Below are 23,754 nucleotides of genomic sequence, written 5' to 3' on the forward strand. Positions count from 1 at the left end.
AGTCAATGATGACCATAATTGTTTTGATTTGCAAACTGTGACAATGAGCACAATGAAGAGAACAACTGTATCTCAGAGGAGTTTGCCTTTGAGTTACCAAAAATATTTGACTAAGATGACAAATTTGAAGAAAATACTGCCCATAATGTTGCCAAATTGGTATGTGCAGCTGCCAAAAAGAGGGCCAATATAACTGAGATAGTAAAGAAAAACAAAGTAACCGCTAATTGTAGTACAATTGCAACTCCTAGGGTGAATACAGAAATACAGTCTTTCCTAAATAGAAATGTCAAGTCACAAGACATTTTATTTCAGGGTATTCAAAGGGCATTAATATGTATGAACTTAAAAGTTATTGGTTAAAGGGGTTTTTACTGAATCTCTTCATGAGGAAAATGAGTGCATTTCAGATTTGTTTCTTGTTAAAAAGAAAAATGGTAAATTTAGACCTGGCTTCAACTTGGTAAAAGACTTAACCATAATGTGAAATATTTTCTTTTTAAACAAGAATGTTTTCAAACAGTTCTATGCAGACTTTATTAAGGTGAATTTTATACTTCCATTGATTTGTGTGATGCATATTTTCAATTAAAGTTCATGATGATGCTAGAAAATATTTTAAAATTTTGTGGAAGGGTGATCAACTACATGAATTCACTTGCAAGTGAATAATTCCACCTCATTGAATCCATGTGCATGTAATTTAATCCCTTAGCTTGAGATGAATAACACTTGAATTGTATGTGTAAAGTTATTTAAAGGAAAATAATGTCAACATTGAAAGTAAAAACAAAGGTAAATCATTTGATTGACTGGTTTCGATCCACAAAAAATCATTCTTATACAGGTAATAAAGATGATAAACATTTATTTTTTGCGCCTGTCCCAAGTCAGGAGCCTCTGGCCTTTGTTAGTCTTGTATTATTTTAATTCTAGTTTCTTGTGTACAATTTGGAAATAAGTATGGCGTCCATTATCACTGAACTAGTATATATTTGTTTAGGGGCCAGCTGAAGGACGCCTCTGGGTGCGGGAATTTCTCGCTACATTGAAGACCTGTTGGTGACCTTCTGCTGTTGTTTTTTATTTGGTCCGGTTGTTGTCTCTTTGACACATTCCCCATTTCCATTCTCAATTTTATTTCTCATACTGTGAAAGTACTTTTATTCGTGGGGTACCAATTTTCGTGGTATTCGTGGATGACTTTATCCACGAATTTAAGTGTCCAACGAAATAAAACAACCATTGTCCAAATCAAGACATGGAAAAATCTTCTTCGGTAGGTTTGACTACTGATATTATCTAGAGAATATATTGAATAAAGTCAAATCTGAAACACTTTAATGGCAGTCACAGAACTACATCTGCATGCAGGATTATACCCACTTAATCTTTAATAACATAAAACGTACAACTTTTGATCTTTTAATTCTCATAAAAATATTTTTGATCAATGAAAGTCAGATTTACGGTATTGATATGCTTAGTAGTATGATAAAGTGTTCATTTTATATCCTCATAGATTTCGTACATATGGGAAATAATAATTTAATGCTGGGCTTGATTTTGATAAGAATTATTTGACAATTCAAGATACGTTATGGCGTTGTCAGTTTGTTTTAGATTTATTTCGTCCCTCTTTTATAGCATTTGTTTATGTTACTGTTTTCTTTAGGTGACATATTTATGGCCTAATTAACGAATGTAGGACAGAAAGTCACAGGACAAAAAGTCACGAACAAAAAGTCACTGGACAAAAAGTCACAACTATTTTTTTCCGATTTTTTCTTTGAATAAAAATTGCTTATTTAAAAAAAAAATGTTTTTGTATTATTCTCACTATTGTAAATAAACCAACTTTGTAGACAAAATTAATAAAAAAAAAGATATCAAAGATGATCAAATAATTGTTAAGAAAACAAAATGTCAAAGTGGCTTGGCACTTGAATGGCTTCATGGTGCCAAGAAATATACCCTTTGCGTGCTTAAAATTTAATAAATCTTAATTTTTTAAGTACAATGACAAATTTCCTTAACTTTAATATAAATATATGTAACAAAAAGTAAATATTTCAAGATATATCTCTTATATATTCAAACAATTGTCAAAAAATTATTTGTGACTTTTTGTCCTGTAACTTTTTGTCCTATCAAATTTGTGACTTTATGTCCTGTGACTTTTTGTCCTGTGACTTTCTGTCCGTTTACCTAATTAACACCTCTGATGGTGGTTAATCTGTTGATCACTTTAGCATGGGTTAATTAGTGTTACTACGATTTACAATTTACACGGTCAGTGTTTACTTTGCAATTTCCTTCAATCCAATTCAATTCTTTATTTACCAAATGTGTTAAAACATATAGGTACAATCCAGACTATTGGTAACATTCGTTTCTAAAGGCTTTTCAATTTAATTAATTTTGGAAAACTAAAATCCACGAATTTAAAAACCCACGAACATCTAAATATTGCTCAAACCACGAAAATTGATACCCACGAATTAAAGTACTTTCACAGTATATAATATGAAATTAAATAGACATAGAAAAATCCAACAGCCTTAGTTTGTGCTTAATCTATTTACATTTATGTTTACATTTCTTATATGGTCATCGGATGACTTTAGAGGTCAACTCAATAGTTAATTAGATAGTGTCTAAACTAAAATACACACGAAATGAAGCTATGTATTACATTTATCATAATACTTATTTGGACCCCTCTTCGTTCCCTTGTTCCTAAACTGTTAAAATTGTTTTGTACTCTCTGTAAAAATCTTTCGAAGTTGTGTGTTCTAATAAAATTGAGAATGGAAATGGGGAATGTGTCAAAGAGACAACAACCCGACCAAATAAAAAACAACAGCAGAAGGTCACCAACAGGTCTTCAATGTAGCGAGAAATTCCCGCATCCAGAGGCGTCCTTCAGCTGGCCCCTAAACAAATATATACTAGTTCAGTGATAATGAACGCCATACTAATTTCCAAATTGTACACAAGAAACTAATATAAAAATAATACAAGACTAACAAAAGCCAGAGGCTCCTGACTTGGGACAGGCGCAAATTTTTTTAAGTTTACTTTTACAAGAACACACCCGCGAAATCGCAGGCATTCAGAGCGTATTTGAAAGGATGTAAAGTGTTGTAGGAAGAATTTTATAAAAGATTTAATGACTTGAGAATTTCAGGAAAAGTATCAAAAGTCATAGGAACTTGGGGACAGGAAAATGTTTATTTTAAACCTCCTCCTTTATTTCAAAATGTTTTATATTAATTTCAATATGAACATACATTTAGTGTACATGTATTATGAACATTCCAGTCAGGAGCCTGTAATTCAGTGGTTCAGTGATATTTGTTTTTCGTGCATTTTTTGTACATAAATAAGGCTGTTAATTTTCTCATTTGAATTGTTTTACATTGTCATTTCGGAGCCTTTTATATCAGACTATGCAGTATCGGCTTTTGCTTATTGTTGAAGGCCGTAAGGTGACCTTTAAATGATAATTTCGGTGTCATTTTGGTCTCTTGTGGAGAGCTGTCTCATTGGCATTCATACCACATCTTCTTTTTTTGTAAAACATTTAGTGACTTGAGAATATCAGAAAAGGTATCAAAAGTCATAGGTAATTTGAGACAGGATAATTGTTTTTCTAGCCCGGCTCCTCCTTTTTCCACAAAAAAATCCTTTTTTTGTTTGTTTGTTCTACATGAATAATTTTAGCGCTTATCTGTATATTATGAACATTCATTAAAGAGAGGCGGATTTAGGCCAACCGGATTTAGGGAATCACTGAAGCAATGACCGGATCGGGCTCCTCTTTTGCAGTCAACGGGCCCCTGCGTATGAAAATTTCTGGATCCGCCACTGCGGAGGGGCCTTGATCCCAATATCCCGGGCTTAAAAACATGAAATCCGGAGGTTCTGAATTTATTATACAAATTAAATATCTCGCCATCCCAAATTCGAACAAAATTATCCCGGATCCCGAAATGATCAAACCTGCAATTTCGATCTTAAAAACACCCGTTCTTTTTACAGTCAATTCTCAGTTTAATAATTGATCCACAGCAGTCATTGATATATTATTCAGACCCTCTCTATAAGACGTCCCGAAAGTGTATTTTCGTTTTACAGTCAATTCTCAGTTTAATAATTGATCCACAGCGGTCATTGATATATTATTCAGACCCTCTCTATTAAATAAACCCTGAGACTGCCGTGGATAGTAAACTTGAAAATGATATCAGAAAGAAAATACACTTTATTCGTAGTATATGTATTTGTTTCAAAGTAAAAAGAAAAACGCAAACCGGAGGTCTAATCTGACTTAAATTTCGTCCAATGACGAATATAAGACAGAAAATACACTGTATTTGTAGTATTAATGTATGTTCAAAGTATACAGAAAAACGCAAACCAGAAGTCTAATCTGGCTTAAAATTTCGCCCAATGACGGAAACATATCCGGACGACTTTTTTCTTGTTTTTCACCCAAAATAACTCAATCTGAATAATCATATAAATGGATGACAAATGCGATTATGCACTGTAACCATAGGACACAGAGACATGATGATTAATTTATTGTGGAAAGAAGAGAAGTGACACCCAAAATGAGGTCTTCTCGTTTAATAGTATAGATAAGCCACAAGTTCATTCACAGACTAGCAATTTCATACACTTTTAAAGCTTTATTGAATATTTAATGTGTGCAATTATTATAAAGCTACCAGATTTTGATTAGTTTTTTTCTTTCGAAACTATTACATAAAAAATAAATGAACTGATTTCCAATTTCCCCCACATTGCACATTTAGTTTATATTTCCAAGGGGCATAAGTATTTTAAATAAATTGCTTTGCCAAGCACAGAGGTCTTACCCTGAACAGTTGGGGCAAAAATTAACAAAATATTCATGCTTGATAAAGGTCTGAATTTAGATTGTAATTTAATATTTGACACAAACATAATGCTCGGTTTCTAACATGTAATAACTGTAGTCAAAGATGTTAGAATTGGTTAAATAATTTTAATAATCTATATTTTTTCTTTCTTTTGTGCAATACACTTTGCTGTTGCATACTGACCTCACTCTCCCTACTCCATTTTTTGGGCAAATTTCTGAAATCTCAAATGAGAAAAAAATTAACCCTCCTCCCTTTTAAATTTTTTTTTTTTTTTCCATCAAGATATGGTAAAAATATCAATTCAAATTTCCAACATGGAGATTGCAACCATAATTTCCCATAAAAATACATCATCAAAGTCTTAAAATAAACCAGATGCTCTGCAGGGTGCAGCTTTATACAACTGCAGAGGTCAAACCCTGAACGGTTGGGGCTAGTATGGACACAACTTTCAACCTGGATACAGCTCTGAATTTAGATTTAGATTGTGATTAAATAGTTGACATAGCATAGGTTTCTGACACAGAATGAATATGGTCTAATGAACTTAAATTTTTTTTTTGCTTTTGAGCAATTCACTATGCTGTTGAATATATATCCTCTCAAAAAAAATATTTGAAGAAATTTACTTTTTAATTTCTGAAATCTAACATTAGAAAAATTGACCACACACCCCAATTTAATTCCCCCCCCCTTTTTCCATTAATCCAAAAATGATCTCAATTCAAATTTATAATGGACAATGCAACAATAACTACTCATTTAAATACATCATAAAATATAAAAATATTAAATGTCATACAGTCATGGTAAAAATTAATATCAATTAACTTATAAAAAATAAATTGGGAATGTGTCCAAAGGGACAAAGATGATGCCCCCATATAATGCTATAAAGGGACATAAGTCAAGAACTGTAAACCTGAAGCTGCCAAAAATTGAACTTAAACTGAGTTTAGAGGTAATAAGCATTATATACACATTTCATTTAATTTAGTTGAGACAAACTTAAGTTAAGAGAACATAAACTAAAAAATTCTTCAATTTTTCCATTTGTAAAGGGGCATAACCCTAGAATGGTAATCAAAGTGCTTGTAATCACTGAATGGTAAAGACTGCTTTAATTTATCAGTTGGTAGTAAAGTGAATATTGCATTGCATGTATATTGTATATAGCATTGATTTAAGCTGATTCAACTAATATTCTGGACAAAGAAAGATAACTCCAATTTATTGTCTTGAAACTACAAACATGCTTGTTTTTGGTCCCTTATTCCTAGATTGTTTGCCCCATTATCCACAAAATATATCCCAACCTTCTACTTCTGGTATTAAACATTGCTTTACAATTTCCGAACAATTGATATTCTTATACACAACTTTTTGTACTGACAATAGATAAATGCTTGTTTTGGGCCCCTTTATGCCCAAATTCCTTAACCTTAGGGACCATAACCCCCAAAACCAATCCCAAACTTCCTTTTGTCGTTATAAACATTGTGTTAAAATTTTATTGATTTCTATTTTCTAATACTAGATAAAGTTATTATCCAGACACCATCCGTCTCTGGACGACACTCACGCCGACGCTTGACGTGATACCAATACTGTGGATTCATTATTATTCGTTGGATACCAATTTTCGTGGATTTCGTGGGTACTGGTGAACCACGAATTCAAATGTCCAACGAACTACAAATTTTGTAGAGGGTTGTATGCAGACTATCACAAAACCAGGAAATCAAATATCAAAGAAAATGCAAGTTTTCATCAATCCACGAAAATTGAAACCCACAAAAATAAATGAATCCACAGTATACTATCGCAAAAATTTTTGCTGTTTAAAAAAAATGACATACATAATCATGCTTAAAATTAATTTTCCTTAACCAGCATTTAATAGTAACTTCTAAAGATAAATTGACCATGTTAACAGCTAATCATCTCAAGACAATACAACATTTCTTTATACATTTGTACATAATTTTAAAGCAGTGTAAGGGAGGTTATCTAAACATAATATGATAATTTTGTGTTTGGATTACCTTACACTGCTTTTAAACTGTCTGAAATAATTTACCAGGAAACCTTTGTTTTCTCCCTTTTTTGCCTAAACAGTTAGACCCATAACCCCTAAAGCCAATCTTAACCATCCTTTTGGGGTATAGAAACTTGTAGTATAATTTCAGTGAGATCTATACACCGTTCCACAAGTTATTGTCTGGAAACTAGAAAAATACTTTTTTTGAACTTATTCTTAACCCCAAAAATCAATCCCATCCCTACTTTTGTGGTTATAAACCTTGTGTTTAAATTTCATAGATTTCTATTTACTTATTCTAAAGTTATTTTCCGGAAACCATAGGTCTATGGACAATGCTGACAATGATGACATGATACCAATATACGACTTTTGTGGTTGTACAAAAAGTTGATTGTCCAGAACTTGTCAGAGATATGGCTGATATTAACTTATTGTATATTGTTATATAAAAATCTGGCAAGACTTGTACCTGTGAGAGAGCTAAGGATGCCATTTTCAATAAATAAAATAGTTTCCAAGGGACATAGCCATTGAACCTGATAGAACTTGTCTGATATATTGCTGTTACAAATGTATTAACATTATAAAAATCTGACAAAAATTGTACTTATGTAGCTAGCACTAACTAGGCCATTTTCCATAAATTTAATATTTCAGGGGGGCATAACTCTTTTGAAAAAGTTGATCAGCCACCTTTATAGAACTTGTTTGAGATATTGCTGATATAAAACTATAGTATAAATGTTATAAAAATCTAGAAAGGTAGACTGATCAGACTGACAGACAGATGAATGCACAACATTTCCATTTCCATTGCAATGTGTTACACGAGGGACAACAAACACATTGTAATTTAACTGATTTTTTGTAATAATGGTAACTGCTTTATTCAACATTATAATGATTTTTTTAGCAACTTTTCTCTATTCTTTATAAATTTTGCTCATTCTTCTCCATATTAGTATATTTTAGAACCCCATTGTTCTTTAAGTATTTTTTGTCCTACTTTTTTCTCTATTCTCTAGATTTTAAGCCCTTTATTCTGCAAATTTTGTACATTTTTCTTTATTCTATAAAGCCCATCCAGACCCTTATATATTACAACAAGTGATAAACAGCCCAATGTACATAACTTGGGAACAAATACTTCCAATTTAATTGCATGTATTTTGATGTTGATAATTCAATGTTTCAATACTTATAGGAGTCTCAGTGAGAGGGTCCCTTGTAAATTTAATGTGGAATGAAAAATGTGTGGGGACATGTTTGTATATGTTTGACTTACTGGAACTTGACTTGACCCATTGCATCTAAGTCAAAATTTTGACCAGTTTGTAATTTGTTTATAAAACCAAAATAAACTCCATCTTCTAGACTTGACAGGGGTTTTCCACAGCAGTTTATTCAAATCTTATGAAAGAAACAAACCAAAACTTTATAATGGCTACACTCAGAATAATTAAAATTTGATTATAATGAACCAGATGAGGTAACATGATGACAGCAACTATATAATGAGTTCCTTCAGAGATTGCAATAAATAAAATCTCATAAAAAGACAGGGTAAACTTTGCAAAACACAACTAGAATAGGAAAGCAGCAGGTATTGCTAACCTGGGACCCTTGGGAACATAAAGACCAAGTTTTTTTGTGTTTATTGTTTACATTTTTGCATATTTATATTTTTGTTTGTAAGATTATAATCCAACAAGATTGCCACAAAGTAGCCAATGTCCATTGCCTGTGTAAGTATTGAATAAAGTTGTGTGTACAGTATAGAGTTGCACAACAGGATCATAGATTATACATGTACTACAGTATTAACCAGATGCTCTGCAGGGCGCAGCTATATACGACCGCAGAGGTTGAACCCTGAACGGTTGGGGCAAGTATGGACACAACATTCAAGCTGGATTCAGCTCTAAATGTGGATTGTGATTAAATAGTTGACACAGTACAGGTTTCTGACACAGAATGAATGTGGTCTAATGAACTTAAAATTTTTGTTTTGCCTTTGAGCAATTCACTATGCTGTTGAATATTAATCCTCTGAAAAAAATGTTTGAAGAAATTTTCTTTTTATTTATGAAATTTCAAATGAGAAAAATTGCTCCCCCCCCCCAATTTTTTTTTTCACATCCCCCTATCCTTTATTCCAAAACTGATCTCAATTCAAATTTCTGATGGAGTTTGCAACAATAATTACTCATTTAAATACATCATAAAATATTAAAATGTAAAAAAGTGCTTGTTATCACTGAATGGTAAAGATTGTTTTAATTTATCAGTTGGTAGTAAAAGTGAATATACATTGTATATTGTATAAAACAATGATTTAAGTTGATTCAACTACATGTATCTATTCTGGACAAAGAAAGATAACTCCAATTGAAATTCTTGCTATTGCACAATATTTTGCAATTAGATATTTCTTGCTATTGCGCAATACTGTGCAACTGAAAATACTTGCTAATGCACAATACTGTGCAATTGAAGATTTCTTGCTATTGCACAATACTGTGCAATTGAAAATTTCTTGTTATTGCTGAGTACTGTGCAATTGAAAATTTCTTGCTATTGCACATTACTTAATATAATAATTTTAGATCCTGATTTGGACCAACTTGAGACTGGGCCCATAATCAAAAATCTAAGTACATGTTGGGTTTCAGCTTATCAAAGAACCCCAAGAATTCAATTTTTGTTAAAATCAAACTAAGTTTAATTTTGGACCCTATGGACTTTAATGTAGACCAATTTGAAAACAGGACCAAAAATTAAGAATCTACATACACAGTTAGATTTGGGATATATCAAAGAACCCCTATTATTAAATTTTTGATGAAATCAAACAAAAGGTTGATTTTGGACCCAAATTTGGACCAACTTGAAAACTGGGCCTATAATCAAAAATCTAAGTACATTTTTAGATTCAGCATATCAAATTTAAAGAACCCCAAGGATTCAATTTTTGTCAAAAATCAAACTAAGTTTAATTTTGGCCCCTTTGGACCTTAATGTAGACCAATCTATTTGAAAACGGGACCAAAAAATAAGAATCTACATACACAGAATCGGCATATCAAAGAACCCCAATTATTCATTTTTTTATGAAATCAAACAAAAAAAGTTGAATTTTGGACCCTTTGGGTCCCTTATTCCTAAACTGTTAGGACCAAAACTCCCAAAATCAATACCAACCTTCCTTTTATGGTCATAAACCTTGTGTTTAAATTTCATAGATTTCTATTTACTTATACTAAAGTTAGGGTGCTAAAACAAGAAAAATGCTTATTTGGACCCCTTTTTGGCCCCTAATTCCTAAATTGTTAGGACCAAAACTCCCAAAATCAATTCCAACCTATCTTTTGTGGTCATAAACCTTGTGCTTAAATTTCATAGATTTCTATTTACTAAAGTTATAGTGTAAAAACCAAGAAAAATGCTTATTTGGACCCCTTTTTGGCCCCTAATTTCCTCACTGTTACAACCAAAACTCCCAAAATCAATCCCAACCTTATTTTTGTGGTCATAAACCTTGTGTCAAAATTTAATAGATTTCTATTTACTTAAACTAAAGTTACTGTGCGAAAAACAAGAAAATGCTTATTTGGGCACTTTTTGGCCCCTAATTCCTAAAATGTTGAGATCAAAACTCTCAAATTCAATCCCAACATTCCTTTCGAGGTCATAAACCTTGTGTTAAAATATCATAGATTTCTATTCACTTTTACTCAAGTTAGAGTGCGAAAAACTAAAAGTATTCGGACGACGACGACGACGCCAAAGTGACAGCAATATACGACGAAATTTTTTTCAAATTTTGCGGTCGTATAAAAAGTATTTCCAGTTTTTGTATTTGAACCTGTCCAGTTATTCAAAAGGCATAACATGGTGACAATGTCGTGCAACAGTTGAAAACATTGTCTAAGTCCCATCTGTCCATTAAAGTGGTTGAAACATTATGGCTGTAGTTGCCGCAATCCTACCAAACAAAAAGAGAATGTGCAAAAAAAATAATTCTTTTAAGTATGCAATCATTCTGTCAGATAGCCATTAAACACTGTGTTTCAGACAGATGGCCAAAAATAGTACTCAGTAGAAAACATAATACTCCTCTTTAATTTAAGGTTGGGCATCAAAAATAATGTTTGTGAATGTTAATATCTTATTCAAAGGAATACCTATTGGGTCAGGTGCATCTGTTATTATGACATCAAACTCATTTTTGTGATCTTTCATGTACTGTATCCCATCTCCAATAAATAATTCCATTCTGGGGTTATCAAAACTTTGTGCTATATGTGGTAAATATTTCTTACTAACCTCTACTACTTTCTGAAAGAAAGAAAAATGTTAATGAAAAAACCTTGGTTAAAAATACCATATTATAATAAATAATGTCATTGATGTCAAAGGAGAAGTGATTGATATAACAGAAACATTAAGACCGATCATAAAGACAGGAAAACCTGAAAAGCAACTTTGGGGAGCAAAGAAAGTTTATTGTGAGTTACCCCTTTTTTTGTTCTGGTATAATGCATTTTAATCTGAAGGGGACTATGTATTTCCATGCAATACTTTTAAAATTATTGTTTCAAATAGTATTTAGGTTGGATTATTTTCTGTGATCTCAGGGAGCTTTATTATGTTACAAGCAATAAGAACCACATGTGAAACAAACAAAAAATCCACCAAATTCAATCCTGGCTTTAAAAGTTAATAATAAATTCAAGAATCTTTGTGAGCAGGCTTAAATACCCCACATCCCCACTTTGTCACTAGTCAAACAAAATTTCACTAGATTCCCAAGTTAATAAGACTTAAAATTTTTAGTAAAGTCAATTGATGAAATTTCTCGTAGATAGACAGAATTACATACTATTTCCCTTTTATCTACAAAGTTTCATAAATTCTGTTCTTTAATTTCAGAGGTGATGCAGCTGTTGCAGTAGAATATATATAGACCAAAATTAAAAGTTCAAAGTGGCTCAACTCCTAAAAAAAATTAACCATGGTATCCTTTCCATGTGGTTTCAGAGGAGTTGCAAATACAAACTGTTGCAGTGGAATATGTAGGCAAACATCTAAGTTCAAACTCCTAGAAAAATTTGGATCACAATTTTTTGTCAATATCCACATTTTTCTGTTTTCTTCTGATTACAATATTTAACCCCTTTGAAACTACAAGTTCTATTTGGGGATTGAAGGCATATGGAAATTGATTAAACTTTTGCATCTATCCAACTTTTCAAGATTTTTTTGGGGAGAAAAAACTATTCAAATAATTACATATAAATGTTAAGATTGTTAAGCACATTTTGATTTTTTCTGGTTTGATAACCTGAGTGTGTGTTTTTCATCTGACCAATCACACCATCACTTTTTTCTATTCTAATTGCAAACATGCATGATAACTGGTCAATTTCTGGTAAAAAAAAAATCAATGAGCATATTTTTGGATACTATTTAATAAATGATAATCTTGATAATAAACTCAGCTAGTGTAACCAGGACACATCTCATGGATGCACAGACTAATGATATGGTATAACTAGACCAAACTAGAGGCTCTAAAGAGCCTGTGTCGCTCACCTTGGTAATTATGTGAATTAAACTAAGGAAGCAGACAGTTCATGACAAAATTGTGTTTAGGTGATTGTGATGTGTTTGTACATCTTACTTTACTGAACATTCTTGCTGCTTGCAATTATCTCTTTCTATAATGAACTTGTTCGTGTTGTTTCAGTGGAAAATGTTAATAAAAATTTTATGAAAATTGTTAAAAATTGATTATAAAGGACAATAACTTCTTAGGGGGTCAATTGACCATTTTGGTCATTTTGACTTATTTTTGAGTCTTAAATTGTTGTTCATTATTGCTGTTTACAGTTTATCTCTATCCATAAAAATATTCAAGATAATATCCGAAAACAGCAAAATTTCCTTAAAATTACCAAGTCAGGGGCAGCAACCCAACAACGGGTTGTCCCATTCATCTTAAAATTTCAGGGCAGATAGATCTTGACCTGATAGATAAACAATTTAACTCAGTCAGATTTGCTCTAAATGCTTTGGTTTTTGAGTTATAAGCCAAAAACTGCATTTTACCCCTATGTTCTATTTTTAGCCATGGTGGCCATCTTGGTTGGTTGGCCGGGTAAAAAAACACAAACTTTAAACTAGATACATCAATGATGATTGTGGCCAAGTTTGATTTAATTTGGCCCAGTAGTTTCAGAGAAGAAGATTTTTGTAAAAGATCATGGAGATTTACTAAATGGTTAAAAATTGACTATAAAGGGCAATAACTCCTAAAGGGGTCAACTGACCATTTTGGTCATGTTGACTTATTTGTAAATCTTACTTTGCTGAACATTATTGCTGTTTACAGTTTATCTCCATCTATAATAATATTCAAGATAATTAACAAAAACAGTAAAATTTCCTTAAAATTACCAATTTACAGGCAGCAACCCAACAATGGGTTGTCTGATTCATCGGAAAATTTCAGGACAGATAGATCTTGACCTGATAAATAATTTAACCCCTGTCAGATTTGCTCTAGATGCTTTGGTTTTTGAGTTATAAGCCAAAAACTGCATTTTACCCCTATGTTCTATTTTTAGCCATGGCAGCCATCTTGGTTGGTTGGCCGGGTAAAAAAACACAAACTTTAAACTAGATACATTAATGATGATTGTGGCCAAGTTTGATTCAATTTGGCCCAGTAGTTTCAGAGGAGAAGATTTTTGTAAAAGTTAATGACGACAGACGACGGATGACGACAGACGACGGACGACGACAGACGACGGACGACGGACGCCAAGTGATGAGAAAAGCTCACTTGGCCTTTTAGGCCAGGGAAGCTAAAAATCAGGTCCAGGACTCATGTTTGAGCCTAAAGATATGTCAAAGACATAACATTAATTGTGTATAAAGCAATTGCCTTGATAAATATTCATAAGAAGCTCTTGAGAAGCCTAAAGTTTATACATATCTAATAAGTATGTCAGTAAATGGCATACCCCTGTTAAGCGAGAGCCATATCTCTTGCACTTTAAAGACACCCTTTCGCAAAAAGAGTCGGCTAATGTTGCTACAAGGCAGCACTTGCACCCGCAAAGTGGAAAGGGATTAATATAAGTTGCAAAACTTGTTTCCCAATCCACTATCAATAAATATGTTTAAACTAAGTAAGTTAGTAGACACTCAAAAGTATTATTTAATGCTTTTATCTTTTGATTCGAGCAAGTGAGTTTAGAAGTTGGACAAGCTCATTTTCCTGCATTTTGCCCAAATGGACAAGTTAATGAAAGGATAGGCCAAAAAAAAATATAGGTCTGTATCCTTTTTCCCGACCGACCCTGAGTCAAACCCCCCGTCCCTAGATCATGTAGATCTTTTTATTCAATTCCGGGAAAAAATTGTTTCCGGTCCGGAAAAGATCCGTATTTTACTATGCCCAAACAATCAAAATGGCTGATCCCAGCACAAATGTGCTACTACTGGCCTAAGATCACAATTAATTCCCTTTGTTCGTGGTCTAGGAATATAGTTTCTTATTATTATATGGGGTATTTCTTCCTAGGTAATATGTCTACTGTTATCTTTGAAATGTTTACTATTTAAGTGGTCCTCACAGTTGCATAGATATTGAAATAAGTAAAACATGTGGAAAAAAATTATTTTTGAAAGTGAAAGTAGTGATTTGGCCAAAATGAAAGTAGGGTAGAAATTAGCCTTCGTCATTTATTCAAGATTCAAATCCTACCATTGGCATGTCAATACGGCTCTCAAAAGAAAAAGCACTGATGGATTGTCCTGGGACAAGCATATTTTATTGGAATAATAATGGTCTATAAGCAGTTAAATTTATTTCATGTTTGTGGCGGTGCAAATTTTTTAATTCACTTCGACTTTAATAAAAAAAATGCATTGTAGCCAAGGGGGATAATAATTGTGTTCTGAGGCCTAGGAGGCCTAAGATCACAATTAATTCCCTTTTTTCGTGGTCTAGGAATATAGTTCCTAATTATTATATGGGGTATTTCTTCCTAGGTAATATGTCTACTGTTATCTTTGAAATGTTTACTATTTAAGTGGTCCTCACAGTTGCATATATATTGAAATAAGTAAAATATGTGGAAAACAATTATTGTTGAAAGTGAAAGTAGTGATTTGGCCAAAATGAAAGTAGGGTAGAAATTAGCCTTCGTCATTTATTCAAGATTCAAATCCTACCATTGGCATGTCAATACAGCTCTCAAAAGAAAAAGCACTGATGGATTGTCCCCTTGGACAAGCATATTTTATTTGAATAATAATGGTCTATGAGCAGTTAAATTTATTTCATGTTTGTGGCAGTGCAAATTTTTTAATTCACTTTGACTTTAATAAAAAAAAATGCATTGTAGCCAAGGGGGAGAATAATTGTGTTCTGAGGCCTACTAAGGTTTAAAAAATGTCAGCACTGTGAGGATTATTCAATTAAAGCTTCTTTAAAGAGATTATATCATTTTGGGGTACAGGACCCTCACCAAACATGACATTCAACTGACTGCAAATCTGACAGGGAGAAAAAAAAAAAAACAAAAAAAAAAAAAACCACCTACCGACCCCGATTTATTTGCCTTGGAAGCAGGAAACAGACATATATTTTTTTTTGCCATATATGTAAAGGCCTGACTGCTGTTTAAACAACTTAAGTGGATGACAACAGAGAGCAGAATTTTATACCAAAAATCTGTTTTGATGCATTGCATTCTATGTATATTTAACTGAAAAATTTAAAAAACAAGAATGTGTCCACAGTACACGGATGCCCCACTAGAACTATCGTTTTCTATGTTTACTGGACCGTGAAATTGGAATAAATTCTCTAATTTGGCATTAAAATTAGAATGATCTTATCAAAGGGATTGGACTTCAACTTCATCAAAAACTACGTACCTTGACCAAAAACTTTAACCTGAAGTGTAACAGACAGACAAACGAACAGACGGACGGATGGACGGACGGACGGACAAACAGACGAACGGACGCACAGTCATTTAGCTGTAATATTTTATATGCATAATATTTTTTAACACACTTACTTAAACCTTTAATATAGTTGAGGTATTTTGAATGATGCCAATACTATATGAATTAAACACTTTTACCTGTTTTGCAAAATTTATATTTCATTAAAAATTTCTCATTTGATTTTTCATTTGTGTGTGTTTGTCTGATTATTTTGTAATTCTTTGTTTGTTATATATTTCAATGTATTTCATGAGGGCCTCAGGGAAGATTAGTTTGAAGATATGAAAGTATTAAAAATGTTCAGTAAAATACACATTAATGCTACCCTAACTTTACTGGTAATTACTTGCCTCATCAATCTCACATAAAACCACCTTCTGTACAGACGGATACTTTAAAACTTCTCTCACTACTCCTCCATCCCCTCCGCCAACAATAAGTACCTGTCAAGAAAAAAATAAAGAACCGTAGTTAGTGCACTCACATACCCCCACGTCCCCACATTGTCACTGGAGAAATAAAATAACTGTAAGGCTACACCATGTTCCTTGTTCCACGGACCCGCCCGCACGCATTTTTTTCAATACGTAAAGAAATGTTTTTTTTAATATTCCCGCTTCCCACATCTGAAAATGTATTCAGGACTTTTTCTCGCATCATTTTTTTTATAATAATAAACATTAAAAAGATAAAAAGTGATTGCAAGAGCGTTTTAGTCAAAGTCAAATGCGGCCCTTTAAACTGTTTCAGGCATTGACACAGATTTATTGTCAAAGTCAACAGGTAATGCCATCGGATGTTCGTTAATTGAATAAAGTATGCAGAAGGAGAAGTGATTCCTTCAACTGCAATATCGTTTGCCTGCCAAACAAAACTATCCATACCAGCTACATGTTTATGCACATGTCCTGAGTCAGGACCCTGTTTTTCAGTATTTGTTGTTTGTTGGCGTGGTTCATAGGTATTTCTCTGTTTGTTACATGGTGGTTGGTTTTTCTGTTTGAATTATTTAACTATTTGGGTCCTTTATAGTTTGTTGTTTGGTGTGGGCCAAACCCCCGTGTTAAACAGTATAACACCCAAAAAAAACTAAAATGTTCACACATTTACAAATATCTCCACCCACCTCCTCCTAAAAAAAAAAGACATGGTCGTGTTGCTAGGTAAAGATCATGTTCTGGCCTGTGAAGGAGCAAAGATATCTATCACAAGGCAATTCAATCTGGGACCAATGTACTAATTCAAAGGAGATCAGTTGAAGCAGTTAAAATATAATTTCACTTATTCATTCATACAGTTCAACATATAATGCCTCAGAAACTAATATTAAGAAAACAATCATTTGACTTCAAAAGGGGAAGGGGTTAATGTTAATTTCTAGAAAAATATTCTTATCCCCAATTTGATAGAAAAAAAAATCTGAATCCAGATTTTCCCCTTACCCTATCTTGTTAAATATTGAAAAATATAATTTGATTGAAAAAAGCATTGAAAAACAATACAATTGACAGCACTTTGCATGAAAAAAAATCAGTCTCAGACATAAAACCATACCCCCCCCCCCCACATACACATTGAAGTTAAATGGTTGCATAATACAGAAGTAATAAATGTGGTTCAATTAAAAGTATAGGCATTACATGTCTTGATGAACAGGGAAAAAAAGCACTTGGCAGTTGATACATGTAAAGTAAAGAAATGTCAAAACACAAGAAGTAACTCAAGTTTTATGCCATCTTCTTTTGATTAATATTGTTAGATCCTATGAAGTTATGTTTACAAAAAAAAAATATAATCGCTCGCCTTTACTTTCAAGCTTCGCGTCTAAAATTTGTAAATTTATTTTTATTTTTATTAAAATTTTTAAATCGCTCGCTTGACCCAATTTTTTGGGGAAAAATCTGTAGAACCAGAAATTAAATTAGTGTGGCCTAAGAAAAAATCATATTTTCCTGCACATCTACATAGTATGTCCTTATTATCTACAAAGTTTCATAATATTCTGTTGTGTTGTTTGAGAGGAGTTGCAATGACAAGAAACAGGACTGACGGGTCAAAAAACATTATACCCTCTGAACTTCGTTGTGTGGGGTATAAATACAACTATAGCAACCATTTGTACAAAAACAGTAAACCTTTTAATTAATTGAAAACATAAAGTTAAATGTGAAAATTTTTGGAAGGAGTTAAACTGCTGGACAAAAAAATGAAAAAAAAAGACAATCAAAATGAAGATTGGAAAAGAGTTTATAAAATTGACAAAAGAAAGAAGTAAATATAAACCAGATGCTCCGCAGGGCGCAGCTTTATACAACCACAGAGGTTGAACCCTGAACGGTTGGGGAAAGTATGGACATAACATTCAAGCTGGATTCAGCTCTAAATTTGGATTGTGATTAAATAGTTGACACAGCATAGGTTTCTGACAAAGATTGAATGTGGTCTAATAAACTAAAAAAAATAAATTTGCCTTTGAGCAATTCACTATGCTGTTGAATATTAATCCTCTCAAAAAAATGTTTGAAGAAATTTTCTTTCTATTTATGAAATCTGAAATGAGAAAAATTGACAACCCCCCCCCCCCCCCCCCCCAATTTTGTTTTCACATCCTCTTTTCCCTTATTCCAAAAATGATCTCAATTCAAATTTCTAATGGAGTTTGCAACAATACCTGCTCATTTACATACATCATAAAATATTAAAATGTAAATAAAAGTGCTTGTTAACACTAAATGGTTAAGATTGTTTTAATTTATCAGTTGGTAGTAAAAGTGAAAATACATTGAATATTGTATAAAACAATGATTTAAGTTGATTCAACTATAATTCTGGACAAAGAAAGATAACTCAAATTTTCAAAGAATATTGAAAATATCTTGCTATTGCACAAATATCTATTCTGGACAAAGAAAGATAACTCCAATTGAAAATTGATTGCTATTGCACAATATTGTGCAATTAGATATTTCTTGCCATTGCGCAATACTGTCAATTGAAGATTTCTTGCTATTGCACAATACTGTACAATTGAAGATTTCTTGCTATTGCTGAATACTGTGCAATTGAAAATTTCTTGCTATTGCACAATACTTAATATAATAATTTCGAATCCTGATTTGGACCAACTTGAAAGCTTTGCCCATTATCAAAAATCTAAGTACATGTTTAGATTCAGCATATCAAAGAAGCCCAAGAAATTAATTTTTGTTTAAATCAAAACTTAGTTTAATTTTGGACCCTTTGGACCTTAATGAAGACCAATTTGAAAAGGGACTAAAAATTAAGAATCTACTAACACAGTTAGATTTGGTATATCAAAGAACCCAAAGGATTCAATTTTTGATGAAATCAAACAAAGTTTAATTTTGGACCCCGATCTGGACCAACTTGAAAACTGGGCCAATAATCAAAAATCTAAGTACATTTTTAGATTCAGCATATCAAAGAACCCCAAGGTTTCAATTTTTGTAAAAATCAAACGAAGTTTAATTTTGGACCCTTTGGACCTTAATGTAGACCAATTTGAAAATGGGACCAAAAATTAAGAATCTACATACAGATTCGGCATATTAAAGAACCCCAATTATTCAATTTTTGATGAAATCAAACAAAGTTTAGTTTTGGACCCTTTGGGCCCCTTATTCCGAAACTGTTGTGACCAAAACTCCCAAAATCAATCCCAACCTTCCTTTTATGGTCATAAACCTTGTGTTTAAATTTGATAGGTTTCTATTTACTTATACTAAATAATGGTGTGAAAACCAAGAAAAATGCTTATTTGGGCCCCTTTTTGGCCCCTAATTCCTAATCTGTTGGGATCTCAACTCCCAAAATCAATCCCAACCTTCATTTGTGTTCATAAACCTTGTGTTTAAATTTCATTGATTTCTATTTACTTTTACTAAAGTTAGAGTGCAAAAACCTTATTAAAAAAGTATTCGGACGACGACGCCAACGTAATAGCAATATATGACCAAAAAATTAAAATTTTTGCGGTCGTATAAAAATCAGTAGAAAAAGATTGTGAATGGTTTAATCATATAGTTGATTGCAATGTAATGAAATGTACAACATTTGAAAAATTTGCAGTGACAGACCTATTTAAGAAATGTATTTTGGTAACAGGATCTTCCTATTTAAATTTAGATTCTGTACTTGCTCATGAACAATCAGAACAGCACAAAAAATCTATGGGATAAAAGGAGAGGAAAGCACACAAGGAATTAAAGGCATGGGAAATCATTCAAGCTTTAAATCAAATCATTTGTCAGATGAATGTCATTTTTGCAGGTCCAGTAGATTTGGAGCCGGACCAGGAGATTTTTCAGTCCACTGGTCCAGCTGACCAGTACACAAAAAAGCTTCAATTCGACACCTGCTTTCTAAATAGTTATTTATTGAAGTGTTTAAAACCCGGGAGTATATATCCAGCAAAATGACATTACCTGAAGTTAAATTTAGAAGTTAAAAATAAAGTAAATTGTTAAAAAGAATATAAATGAAGTATAAATTAACAAAGCATCATAAAAGGATGGTAATTAAATGATTTTAAATGTCCTAAGACAAATAAAAAAATAATAATTTTACAAGAGTGCACACGCAGAATGTCTCACCTTCTTTACTTATATTATGTCGATAGTCATTAATATAAAGCTTTATTACAACAGTCACACAAACTTAATATTAACCAAGAAAACTAAATATTGACCAATGAACCATGAAAATGAGATCAAGGTCAGATGAAACATGGCAGGCAGGCATGTACAGCTAACAATTCTTCCATACAACAAATATAGTTGATCTATTGCTTTTGCTCAAAACAGACCAAAACACAAAAACTTACACTGAGCAATGAACTGTGAAAATGAGCTTAAGGTCAAATAAAACCTGTGTGACTGACATAAAGATCATTAATTATTTCCATACACCAAATGTATTTGATCTATTGCATATAGTATTAGTAAAAAAAAGACCAAAACTCAAAAACTTTACTTAGACCACTGAACCATGAAAATGAGGTTAAGGTCAGATGACACCAGCCAGCTAGATATGAACACCTTAAAATCATTCCATACACCAAATAAAGTAGACCTATTGCATAAAGTATAAGAAAAACAGACCAAAACACAGAAACTTAACTTTAACCACTGAACCATGAAAATGAGGTCAAGGTCAGATGACGCCTGCCAGTTGGACATGTACACCTTACAGTCCTTCCATACACTGAATATACTAGACCTTTTGCTTATAGTATCTGAGATATGGACTTAATCACCAAAACTTATCCATGTTCACTGATCCATGAAATGATGTCGGGGTCAAGTGAAAACTGTCTGATGGGCATGAGGATCTTGCAAGTTACGCACATATCAAATATAGTTATCCTATTATTTATAATAAGAGAGAATTTAACATTACAAAAAATCTTCACTTTTTTTCAAGTAATCACTGAACCATGAAAATGAGGTCAAGGACATTGGACATGTGACTGACGGAAACTTCATAACATGAGGCACCCATATACAAAGTATGAAGCATCCAGGTCTTCCACCTTCTTAAATATAAAGCTTTTAAGAAGTTAGCTAACACCACCGCCACAGCCGTAGCAGCCGCCAGATCACTATCCCTAATGTTGAGCTTTCTGCAACTTTTTGCTTGACAAAAATTATATATTTTTAGGCCTAAACTAAAATTTATATCATACTAGAACATACCCACAATATCCGACATTTTTTCAGAATGCAAAGCGACCTCAGTGTAACACAACCTTGTAAAAATCCGGTGATCACAATACGCATGGATGTCCTTAAAATAAACTATTATCTGAATTTACATGTTAAACACATGCTCAATTTCTATGCTTTTTTGTTGATTTTTTGTCGATTGTTGACAAACAGGTAACAATTGTTAAACTTCGGCTTCAAAACACGAACTTTAATTACCGGCCATAATTTCACAACACTGACCGATTGAAAAAAAAATTGACGATTATTCAAAATTTACACAAAAAAAATGATAAATTTGTGCACAGAAAACTAAGTTTATGATGTTTGTATGCATTGGTTCAAGAATTGGAAAATTAATTTTCACCAGTCAATCGTTTCTTACGACTTTAACCTGGATTTTTAGTATCAAAAGTTGGTAAATGTATTGTCATATGATATAGTCATGCTGATTATAAGATGCACAGTTTTCTCAGCTTTCAAAATCTTTCTGTTTTAACCCATCAATCTGGAACTTATCAATTATTGGTAATATTAATTATTTGGAAAACAAAAGGACCAGGAATGAAGTAATTTTTAATCAACAGCATTGACTTATATTAGTCATAAATAAAGTTGAATTCTTTGATTCACCTTTTTTATGTCATGTCAGCTAACAAATTGGAAACTACAGTGCACCTACACCTTATTTTTAGTCTAGTTTTTCAGTATTGGTATTGTCATTTTATAAAGTCAAGCTGATCAAATTACTACAATAGAAAACAATGTGACAATGATGAATTTAGCAGTGTTAACCCTGTGAGTATGACTTGTGTATACACGCAATATGTATATAAGCAAAACCCAAATACAGATAAGATTAGACCGTTGGTTTTCCCGTTTGAATGGTTTTACACTGGTTATTTTGGGGCCCTTTATAGCTTGTTGTTCGGTGTGAGCCAAGGCTCTGTGTTGAAGGCCGTACTTTAACCTATAATGGTTTAATTTTTGAATTGTTGTTTGGATGGAGAGTTGTCTCATTGGCACTCACACCACATCTTCCTATATCAAGGTACATATAATGACATGACTAAAAGGAAATCGCATTAGATAGTTTCAGACCATTAATTTGTCTAATTGCCAATTGTTTGAACTAGTAATCGATGTAAAAGGGTAAAATTTTCAGTATACCCTATCAATTATATACCCTTATATAAGTTTGACTTGTAGCTTTCTTTGGTTATACGTTTATCATGTTTATTAGGTGAACAAAAAAAGGTCTTTAAATTTAGTAGTATAGAAGTATGACTTTTATAGTTGGATTGTGATTGTTTTATAGCATGAAAAAAGTTACTATCAAAAAGCAAACCAATGTTCTTTTTTGCAGTGATTGTTCTAACAAATAAAGATTAAAATATTTAAAATTTATGAAATTAAAGAATGTCTTAATAATAAAAAAAACAGGAGTATTAGATTCAACATGTTGATCGATGAAAGATATTAAAAGGAAATTTATAAGTACAAGGGTACTATAAACTTACATTCAGATGCAAAGTATAAGAAAAACACTTTAAAAGACAATTTCTACAGCACACAGCTACATTTACAACAAAATTTATGTTGTTGAAAAACCTCTTCATCTGAGTTCTATTCTCCAGACCAAAACTTGACAATCTCCTGATCTGAGTTTCACAGTCCATCACATGTATGTGGACAACTGGTACAGCTTAACATTTAGAACTAATTTGCTCTATCAGATTTTTTCTATTTATAACAGTTTTCAAAATAATACACAAAAAACTTTCATTTTACCCCTACATTATATTTTTTAGTCATGTAGGCCATCTTTGTTGAATCATTGGACACATGTCTCCTGTTTCAAGAGTTTATATTATATAACACTTTACCTTTTGTGGATTTGGATGACAGCTCAATGGCAGATGTGCTATCATTTCTTGGTATGCAAACTCATCTCTTTCTGTTATTTGTATCACACCATCTAGTACCAGCACATTTCCAAAACTTTTACTGTGATATAGATAAATGTGTAATCATTCTGTATTGCATG

General features: G+C 32.4%; 1 protein-coding gene across 2 annotated transcripts in view; it reads right to left on the reverse strand.

The window, feature by feature from the left end:
- Nucleotides 1-23,754, reverse strand: part of LOC134681046 (spermidine synthase-like) — a 55,650-nt gene that overhangs the window by 28,003 nt on the left and 3,893 nt on the right. For both annotated transcript variants that reach the window (XM_063540436.1, XM_063540435.1), the window contains exons 2-4: nucleotides 23,594-23,714; nucleotides 16,335-16,427; nucleotides 11,142-11,295 (exon numbers count right to left, since the gene is read on the reverse strand). In XM_063540436.1, the coding sequence (XP_063396506.1) occupies nucleotides 11,142-11,295; nucleotides 16,335-16,427; nucleotides 23,594-23,714 (368 nt within the window). The remainder of the gene's footprint in view (nucleotides 1-11,141; nucleotides 11,296-16,334; nucleotides 16,428-23,593; nucleotides 23,715-23,754) is intronic.

The sequence above is a fragment of the Mytilus trossulus genome, chromosome 8 (genome assembly GCF_036588685.1).
Source record: "Mytilus trossulus isolate FHL-02 chromosome 8, PNRI_Mtr1.1.1.hap1, whole genome shotgun sequence".
In the NCBI taxonomy this organism is placed as follows: Eukaryota; Metazoa; Mollusca; class Bivalvia; order Mytilida; family Mytilidae; genus Mytilus; species Mytilus trossulus.